Here is an 11,351-nt window from a genome sequence, read left to right on the forward strand (position 1 = left end):
GCAACTGTTATGGACAGGCGTAGGCGTGTCGTTTACCACCAGGCGCACGACTTATTCGTGCCATCACTTGATATTATAAAGAAAAGGTATTTTTCATTCGATGTTACCTTTTTTGATCTCTTTATGTATTCTTATTGAATGTATTCTAAGTTATGTTAATTTTCCTTTGATCTTTTAGACAAAGAAGTGAAAAATTGCGTTTCCGCGAACTTACAGCGTATGTTCAGCATTAATACAACTTACATGATAATCTACTGTATATTATCTTATTTCTCCCTTCTGTATTTAGGTATTCGATATTCGGTAGAATGAGCCGAATAGCGAATACCAACCGTCTATCGTCTCATTGTATCATTAAAGAAAACGTGCTATTCGTACAAGAGAATACGGCTTCTACTGGCATTTTAAACTCATTTGTTACGGTACTCTTTACTATAACTCTGCATTGTTGAAGAACTGAACTGATCGTTAAGTTGCAACTTAATTATAAGTCACAAGAACCGACTGTTTTGGTTGAAAGCTGACATTTCAATTTGACTTTGTAGCGCGCTGTTTGTGCTCAGGCCGGGAGTCGAGTACAGCCGGGGTATTGCAGATGACAGTGGTAGCACAACCCTATTGCTACAGCAATACTCTGCAATGCCGACTTACGAAAATTAATTTAACTTAGATCCCTGTTCCGGCTGTTGAAACTCAATTTGTTATACAATTAACACATAAGGCATGTGAGCGCGTGTTAACATTCATTAACTGCCGGCGGACTTGTTTTATTTTGAAACAGCAAAAATGTTAAACAAAAGCAATATTAAGGTAACGCTTTGCATTTTTTCTGTAACGTTGTTTTTCAATGCTCGAATAGAAAAAAACTTCGTTCAGTGAAATGTGGAATTAACGGATTTATTTTAATTATTAAAAAGAGTAAATCTGAAGCAGTAGATATCTGTTATTAGTGTCGGCAATTCTTTTATTTAGTTGACAACGACGCTGCGATTCCAATTTGCTACTTGGCAAATTGAAAATTTCCAACCAACACAGCTATCTTGAGGCTGAGTTAATCTACAACTTGTTTCAGTTTAAACGTGTTCTTTAAAATGAAATTTACAATACTTATCTAAACTTTTTTAATTATATATTAAATTTGAAAAGTATTTCACTGAATAACCTGTTTTCGTGTTGAGGAAAATGATAAACAACTGCTAAAATTGGACTTTAACTGATAAAAAAAAAAGTATAAACATAAGAATAGAAGACACAGCTCACCTTACTGATTTTTCGAATTTCACGTAGTTTTAGCATCGTATATTCTTGTATTTTTGTGAAATTACTCCACTAATTTGTTATAATTACAAATACAAATATCGGACACAAAGAAATACGCCTTCCATCCATCCATGCAATGTTGAACCTGTGGCCAGGTAGCGTAGCCTCGCTCTGCCAACTAAACTACAGGTCGAGTAAGCAGGTCAACGAGATTCTGCTACATATGTATCTATTCTTTTCTTCTGAGATCTTTGTATCGATTGATTTCGATCTTTGTGATCTTTTTTCGTCTTTCAACGCCGCAAGCGACATCTTATGAGATATTTATGAACCTGCTCACTCTGTACGCTACCGTGCAGCGTGCTCACAGGTTCAAGTCCTGTCGGGTCGAAAGATTTTTCTTGGTGCGAACACAAATTTTTGTAAATGATTATCACTAGTATCAGGTTTCTTACCACGCTATAACTTCTTTTTATTTTCCCGATATTTCGGAACGGTTGCACGCTCCATGGTCACGGGTTGACTCAGTTACAAATTTTTGTGTTAATAATTATAGCTCACTTTACGTAAAACAAATGGAAAAGGCGGGAAAGGACTCGGTAAGAGAGGCGCAAAACGCCACAGAAAAATTCTTAAGTTCTTAGCAACAAGAGGCGGCGTCAAACGAATTTCTGGTTTTATTTACGAAGAAACGAGAGGTGTTTTGAAAGTATTTTTAGAAAATGTCATACGTGATGCTGTCACCTACACGGAGCATGTGAAAGGAACCGTTACGGCCATGGATGTAGTCTATGCATTAAAGAGACAAGGAAGAACTTTGCATGGCTATTGATCGATGATGACGTTATTAAAGCCCTTTACAGCGCTGCAAAAAAATGCGCAGTTACTTAAACTACGTTACTTAATATGTGATAATAAGTTTCACATAAATTTAATTAACAATTCTCGGATTAGACGTTTATCCAATTATTGTATGTAATTAAGTCTCACAATTAACGTTCTAATGAGGACTAGGTCGTGGCTTGCTTTAAGAGATTTATAAGACTGTGGTACGACAGGTTAGCGTACCCAATTATGTTTCGATCAGGGAAGCGCTTGCGGCGACGGGGCGCCCGGTGCGGCTGTTATGCGGTGCAGCGCGTGCGGTCGCCGTAACCTGATTATTGGCTTGCTTCGTGGTACCACTCACCGCCCATCCTAATAATTTGATATTCACCTAACTATCGCTGCATGCCAATAATATCATTACTGTCAACGTTTTGTTTCCTTCGGTTAAGTAACATAATTCTAATTAATTCTTTAAATAAAATTAATAAATAAAATTAGGCTGTATTTGATATGCATAAATTTCAAACAAAACAACAAAAAATTAATAAAAATTATTTCAATAAAAATAAAAAAGAAGCATACAAAATAATAAAAATAAAATAAAAGCATGTCATGCTGATTACACAACCCTCGCTGTTATTCTGTCATGGCCCGTCATAATATGGAACACCACAATTCAAATAATAATATATATGTTACATGTTACGTACAAAACATAATCTCAGTACAGAGTACTAAAAAAACCGACCTCAAAAATACGTGGCATTACATCTATTTGCCAAGCTTTATTGAAATATCCCCTAGTTCGCCACTATACAGGACTTGACACTGGAGATAATAAAAATCGGTTCTCACTACTCAAAGTATATGGAGAGAAAAACGCCTTGAATTGGAGAAATAGCAAAATCAACCATTAAAGTAATTGCTCCTAAATTAATGTTAGGCGCTATTTAGGAAAATGAATCTTCATGCGTGAACAGCCACCCTTCGAGGTGGATGATTTCTTCAAAATGAAATGGGACCACTATGGAAGTACCCCCTTTCCAACAAAATAAGAATCATGAAAATCAGTTCACAAGTACCGGAGTTATCGCGTAACATACATACAAAAAAAAGAACATACAGTCGAATTGAGAACCTCCTCCTTTTTTAAAGTCGGTTAAAAATCCAAAATTAAAATAACTGTAGACATTTAGGCACTAAGTAACTAAAATTTGACGTAAGCAACAATTGGACGAAGTAATTAATCAATTTGAATAATAAATAAGTAATTTAAAAAGCATAATACCAAATATACACAAATACACAGAACAGATATACGCTACTTCTTAAAGCCTTTTATTGAATATCAGAATGCTTCACCACCATGATATTGTCGGGGATAGTGCAAATCCGCGTATGTAGTATTGGTAAAAAGCGCGTATCTGCATTAAACCAAATTTGACAGGATATATAGGGATTTCATTTTTGCACAACATAACAATAGATTCCCGTAAATCACGCTAATTTGATTGCCACGACATTTACACGGACTTGATTTGGCCACTAAATTAGCGAAATGCAAACTCATAGTCAAATGCTAGTTACGCGTAATTGATAGTGCAACCTCGACGACATTCAATTATTTTTTGTGAAATTACTTCACTAGTTCGTTATAATTATTAAAACAGAAAAATTTGTATTAATAATTATAACATAATTCTGTTTTAAAAAAACATTTTTTCGGATCTAAATGGCGTATGTTTGTTTTTTTTTTCAAAGAAACCTCGAATCAGTCAGGTGTGACCGCGGACCAGTAAAGGGTCTGAGGGTATATTTGAAAAAATAAATATACGCGATGCAGAACTGAAAAAATAGTTTAATTTCCAATATGTAACAATCGCAAAAATCTAAAAACTCGATAACATAAATTGTGTTTGGGTAATTTTCGGGTAAATTTTCTGTAAGTAATATCGGTGGAAATTTTTAACCGACTTCAAAAAAAGGAGGAGGTTCTCAATTCGACTAGTATGGAATGGGACCACTCCTGGGTCCCATTCCAATTGGAAGAAAATATTCCACCTCTAAGGGTGGCAAACTAGGGGATGAATCCGGTTTCGCGTAACCGATTGTAATAAAACTTGGCAAATAGATGTAATTCCACGAAATTTTGAGGTCGGCTTTTTTAGTACTGAGATTATTATTATTTAAGTAGTTGAAATTTTGAGGTCGGCTTTTTTAGTACTGAGATTATTATTATTTAAGTAGTTAAAGTAATTAAATAAGAAACAATATTTCAGGTTAATGCACTCGACATACCAATATCATTACTGTCAGAATTTTGTTTCCTTCCGTTAACTAACATAATCTGTTGAAAATACTATTTTTTTCGGATTTAAATCGCATATAATTGTTTTTTCAAACAAACCTCTGAGTCAGGCGTGACAAACCTCTAATTTATTTCTGTGTTTTGGACCGCTTGCCATTCGAGCCACTTGTGAACGCCTACGTCTCTTGTTAGATTCAATTTTACGGACCAGAGGTTTATATTAAGAAACCCTTGAAGTTAATGTCAAGGTTAAAATTAGAAGCTAAAGTTACGATTTAAATTAAGCACACCCCTTATACGTATTAAAACATAATTAATTTAGTTAGGTAATTTTATTGATGATAATAATAATAATTTATAAAACATCCAGTATTTAATTTCACTAGGACATAACTATCGTGAATCTACGTCTTTTATTTTTATTTTATATTTATAATAACATTTCGAGTTATTAATCATGTATTCCATTTTTCTTTAATTTAGTTGTAATGAAAATAAATCATGTTAATTTATTTGTTCATTTGCAAAGGCGGCAAGAACTAAGATCCTTTTTAACCGACTTCAAAAAGAGGAGATTCCCAATTCGACTGTATCTTTTTTTGTGTATGTTACGTGGCTACTCCATTTGGGAACCGATTTTGATGATTTTTTTTGTTGGGTACCTCAGTATTGGTCACATTTGAATTTGAAGAATATATTTCACTTCTAAGGGTAGTAAATTAAGGGAAATCAGGTTTATTGGATTTCAACCACTTTCCATTAACCATTTTCAATTAAACTCGGCAAATAGGTGTAATTCCACAAACTTTTGAAGTTGGTTGATTTTTTTTTGTTGGGATATTCCCTAACGTATTTAAAAGAGCGCTGATACATCCTATTCACAAATCTGGAGACAATGACGTCGTTAATAATTATAGACCGATCTCCGTTCTTCCGGCTATGTCGAAGATACTGGAGAAGGTACTAAACTATCGATTAACTAACTACCTGGAATCAAAACACTTACTTTCTAGTAACCAATTCGGCTTCAGACAGGGAAAATCCACCAATGACGCAGTGTCTGCGCTAATTAACGATGTTATCTCCCACCTTGATAAGAAAGACAAATGTCTCTGTATATTTCTAGATATTACAAAAGCTTTCGACACGGTCTCCATCCCTTTACTTCTGTCAAAATTAGAAACATTGGGTATTAGAGGTACCCAACTGGATATTTTCAAAAATTATCTATCAGACCGCTCGCAGGCTGTTAAGATGGGGAGTTATGTTAGTTATGATGAACGACTTACAATTGGCGTTCCGCAAGGAAGTATTCTCGGACCTACCCTCTTTACTGTGTATATTAATGACCTGTGCCAACTTCAGCTTCCAAATTGCAGGATCTACACCTATGCTGACGACACTGCCCTGCTAATACATGGCAATACATGGGAAGAAGTGCGTTTACTGGCTGAGAATGCTTTTACTGCAGTAATGAGATGGCTAACCTCTAATCTACTCACTCTTAACATATCTAAAACCGTATTTATGCCGTTCGCTCTCAAGCGGGTTTCCATTCCACCCACTTCTACATTTCTTATAAAGGCCCATACCTGCGAAACTCCAAGTCATAACTGTACTTGTCCTTGCATTGCAGCCACCAGTCAGGTGAAATATCTCGGTGTCATTATTGACCAAACCCTTAGTTGGCGCAATCACATAAATTATTTGAATACGCGTGTCCGTAAACTAATATATGTCTTCAAAAACCTCCGACAAGTGGCTGATGCTGACACCCTCTACATGACTTATTCTGCCCTTTGTGTATCCTTGCTCACTTACTGTCTTACAGTTTGGGGTGGTGCGGCAAAAACTACTATACTTAAACTGGAAAGAGCCCAGAGGGCAGTCCTAAAAGTTATGTTTAAAAAACCCTATCGGTATCCAACTTCGTTATTATATGCCCACACCTCAGTTTTGTCGGTTAGGCAGTTATACGTACTACAAGTGATCTTACAGAAGCATATCCTATTAAAATTTGACCCTGCTATCCTTAAGAAACGTAAAAATAATTATGTCTGTCCAAACAGGCAACATAAAACTACTTTGGCTGGAAAACACTTCCGTGTACTCAGCTCGCGTTTATATAACTCCTGTCATAGTAAAATAAATATTTACTCTCTTTCCCGTTATGAAGTCAAGAAAAATGTTACAAATTGGCTAAAAAGTCATGACTACGCTGCCACAGAGTCGCTGTTAAGGTAATTTCATATTTGTTGCATTTTCATAGTTACTCACAGAGGCTGTCTACTTCCATTCAAACTTATGGCTTCTGACTCTCCTATTTTCAAGACCTTTTTATGTACTCAATGGCAACAATTATAACAAACCCACATACATCTCATTTACACACACGAACTTTCGAATCACTCAAAATACATAACACCCACACTCCACTATTTTTTGACACACTGCTCCATTACTAAACTAACATAGTTTAAGTTTCACATAAATTACACTAACTCTTTCTTTTGCATCTTCTGTATAAGTTTTTTTTTTAACATTACAAATTTGTCCCTTCTGGGTCCCAAATGAACAGTTATATTGTACTGGTTTTGGGACTACAGACTTCCTTTTTGTATTCTCGTAAGCCATATGCTTAAAATATACGATTGATGCTTTCCCGCCGTGGCTGCAACAGTACCATCTGCGAACACAGGTTAAATCCTTACGTAGGGTCTGCATGTTGCCTGACTGGACAGCAATCAATCAATTGCTAATTAAGTATTGTAACTATCTCTCCAGTAACTGTGAATGGCTATCAATAAAGTTATTATTATTATTATTATTATTTTATAAAAAAGGTATAATGTTGGATATCTTTAAATACATATATTTATTATTATTATGTATTTTGATTTAACAATCTATATTCATGTTTTTGTGTTAGTAATTCTAATAATATTCACTTGTTGTTATTTATTAAAAAAATTGTTTATTTCATTTTAATTGCCAACGCATAATTTACAAGTGACATGATTCATAAATAGAAGTAACGTGCGTTTTATTACACTACAGGTGAATATTAATTCATGCCAAACATTTTTCTTTAGAACAGTACAGAATACTGAAAAATCCACTGTATATTTTTTTATTCGTTAGGAGCGATGAATTCGAAAACCGAAAAAAGAGCAAAAATCGCTTTACACAGCGTTCCGCTATCCAATGGCAAGCGGTCCGAAACGATGATCGACTCACTCCGTTACATATGACTTTAACCTACTTATAAATGTTACGTTTCTACAAATTCACGTTTTGTTAGTAGTGAAATCTAGAAATCGATTCCATAATCATTTCCGTCTATGACGAGGCGTAAAAAGTTACGTAAACTATCAGCAAGACTCATTTCCAGTGGTAAAAAGTGCTATGAAATACAAAAAGCCGGATGGACGGAAGGCAATATCGCCAATCACCACAGAACGCGGCGTCACAAAGAAAAGCGACCAAAAGCCTGCCGCGGATGTTCGTTTGTGCAAAAACCCACCCGTTTACATCGTTGCGGAAATTCTGATAGCGAATACAAAATATTGAACACTTACCGCAGTATCTCGTAAACAGATTCTTTATAGTGGAAATGCTACCGTCCTATTACAATATTCCTGGCACATAAATATACTTGAATCACATGGAATATCTTTGGCGAATGAGTTACAATATCTTTGGCAAAAAATTGCTCTGTCAGCACAGCAGCAGTGCAATTTATTTGCAGTTATTAGAGATAACTAAATGATTTCGTGCTCTGATGTTGAGATTATATGTCAATACTTAGTGTTTGGTGGTTGGATTTATTCTGTATGAAATTACAATGATTAATTTACATAATGTGAAGGTGTGAGAGAGTGTGAGTATAGCGCAATCACAATACAGAGTATTGAGCCATCTGAGACGAGGTACAAACCTTTAGCGCGAAAGACTTACCTTTGTCCTGCCTTCGGAAATTCTTGAAATGAAGGCTCATCAAAAGTCTTTAAATAATTAGGTTTCGGACTCAGGATGGCCGGGGTAAGGACAATTTGTTCAGGTTGGTATTTTCGGATGGTTCTAACCTGAATTGTTTGTGCGGTGCGATTCAATTAATGGCTCACCTCACATCGTGCCCTGCATGCCTTAACACTTGCATGCTTGAGGATTTTTAATCACGACTACCATAGAGTAAAATGACATTTGTAGGGTTGCCAATTTTCACAAAATATTGAATAGTTATGTAGTTGTTGTCAAAAAAAAAATTTGCCAAAATAAGACTGAATTGTGAATGTAACGAGGTTCCCATGATTACTAATTGAATTATAGCCTTCTCTATTCTTATTTGGACAGTTGGCCTACTAGTATCGAGATCAATGTTTATTCATAAAACGTTTTAATTAGAATAGCCAGATTTGATTATTTATATTGAATTAAAATGAAAAACTTTAAAATATGTTTCCTCTTCATATTTTCTATAAACATAGTTCTAAATACGCGTATGTATGTATGAATTTACAAAAATTGACAATTCAAATGAACTTGTGCTCTGTAATTTCGTTGAATAATTGGTCAAGGATGTTTTAAATGAAACAAGTTCGGCTATATATTCCATAAGCGTGACAAATATTCAGTCGATAGTCGAAACAATATTTATCGACTGCAATCACTAGCTGCTCACAAGCGGGCAGCACTTTTGCACAACGAATTGTCATTTTACACTGTTTTCAAAAAAGGACACGACTAAAATAACGTGGTCGGCGTGGCTGAGTTCTCGGCTATAATAGTATAGCCTTCTACATCCCCGTGTACACAAAATGTACATAATGTAGAAGTGATTCAGAACTCAGACGATTTCACTCCTATGAGAACGTTTAAATTTAACGCTATATATTCTATATGGCTGTAAGGTTTTTAAAAGGATACGTTTTTTGTACACAATTGAGAGCGTACATTGGGCACCTAGCTCTTTTCCCATTGTATGTAGTTTGCTGGGTGTTAGAAGGATAGAGTATATCATCGATATGAGAAGAGCTTATGCACTGATGAATACAATCTGTCACTTATATATAACAACAACCCTAATGCAAAGGAGAAAGAAATCCATTTTCATAGAGGAATTGTGACCGTTCAAATAATAACCAATTTTGTATTATGTACAACAATTACAATTTAGTCCACAGAAGTGATTCTGGATCGTTTAAATTCTCAGCTAACGTTTCGGCTGGTGACGTAACAACGTCTCTTGGTACTTCAAAGGATTCCAATGCCCTAAATAATATTAAACGAGGTCGCAGCCTAATTACTTGGACCATTTCCTTGTTTACTAAACTCCTTAGTAAACTCTTGTTGTATTTGCTATTTAAATTCGGTTATGCACTGCTCGGGCTTATAAATGGAATTGAAGTTCGCAATTTTACTGAAGACTGAAATTCAATTTGAGAGAATTTACACTATTAGGTTTATTAAAAGCTAACAAGCTAAATTTTGGACCTAGAAATTACGCAAGTGTTAATACTAACGCAATTTCTGAGTTTATAGTCTGTCTTTTTTGGCGATAAATAGGCGAAATTGTTTCATTTGATTCATCATCGGCCTATTATACGTCCAACTGCTGGGTACAGGTTCATTTGAATTGAAGACACATGTTAATGATTTTCATTTTAATTTAATATACATAATTAAAATGTGTTCAACTTTTTAGTTGTAATACATTTTTATGTATTTTGATACTGATAGACCAACTGTCAAAATAAAATTAAAGAATACAATAACGCAATTAGTAACATTAAAACGACGTAAAATTTTAACTAGTTTCACAAATTTTCGATAAAACTGTCGACATCTACTACATGACTATTTAAAATATTACGAAAATTGGCAACCCTGCAAATGTCGTATTAGTTCGTCTCCAAAAAATACAGACTAAAGATAGTATATAAGTTATACTTCTTTAAAATGTTGAGGCGTAACATGACGAGAGCCTATATTCTCTAAATTTCTGTTTGTTTATAAAAACAACAATGTTACGCATGGAAAAAGACGTTTTGTTAGAATAATCTAAATTAATATCTACACAGGGTCAAAGATGGAATAGCACTGTCCCAAATAGTCACGATATTGAGCGACAACGATCGAATGCAATATTCCGTGCGGTTGCGAGGCTTGATTGATTACAACGGCCTACAATGGAGTTGGTGCTTTGTTTAGGAGACCCACCTTGTGTACACATAGTTGAGACAGAAGATGAACCCGCCACAGTGACCCTTTAAGATAAGACGATAATTTTGAACGTGCTAGCTGTAAGTATGTATATACTTACAACAATATATCACATCGTTCCTCATCTGACTTACTGTCGTAACATTAGGCCATCGAGTATATAAGCAGAAATAGAGACGACATAAGAGCCATCCATCCCTGGTAACTCATCAGGCAATGGGTCTTATCTTATATCACATTCAAACATGTATCTTTTGCACTGAAATCACCAATTAGAAAGCTGAAATAGTACAGTGCCAACAACTGACCTGTGTGTACGTCTCCGTATTTCCAAAGATATTCTGTATTTATTGTGATAAAGATAATATCTATAACGATTAGGGGCCATTCCATTCGGTGTTGTGGGAAAAACACCAAAATATCTAATTACAAAACAAACGGAATCACATTTCATCGGTAATTAAATATTATATATGTAATTTTCCAATTTTCGTCCATTACAGAAAAGCTCAAGTTAAACTGGTCGATTTGAAGTGAAACAATTGACGACACCCGTCAATTGTTTTGAATTTGGGCTGGCCAATCGGAGCGCAGTTGTCACCGCAATGATTTGGCAGAAAAGTTTTCAAACAAATTAAATGACATTTCGTCTCTATTTATGGTTATATACTCGATGCATTAGGCAATTGTTTTAAGGTCACGTATTACCACTTCACATCTCGAACTGTGGTTG

General features: G+C 35.0%; 2 protein-coding genes across 3 annotated transcripts in view; one reads left to right on the forward strand and one right to left on the reverse strand.

Moving 5' to 3' along the window:
- Positions 1-11,351, reverse strand: part of LOC113231578 — a 216,983-nt gene that overhangs the window by 159,702 nt on the left and 45,930 nt on the right. The window lies entirely within an intron of this gene.
- Positions 787-2,388, forward strand: LOC113234128 (histone H4-like). The gene is made up of 2 exons (XM_026469396.1): positions 787-810; positions 1,817-2,388. Exons 1-2 carry the CDS (start codon positions 787-789, stop codon positions 2,090-2,092), a joined length of 300 nt encoding a protein of 99 aa, XP_026325181.1. The 3' UTR covers positions 2,093-2,388.

The sequence above is a fragment of the Hyposmocoma kahamanoa genome, unplaced genomic scaffold (assembly GCF_003589595.1).
Source record: "Hyposmocoma kahamanoa isolate Upper Pololo Valley unplaced genomic scaffold, ASM358959v1 102, whole genome shotgun sequence".
In the NCBI taxonomy this organism is placed as follows: domain Eukaryota; kingdom Metazoa; phylum Arthropoda; class Insecta; order Lepidoptera; family Cosmopterigidae; genus Hyposmocoma; species Hyposmocoma kahamanoa.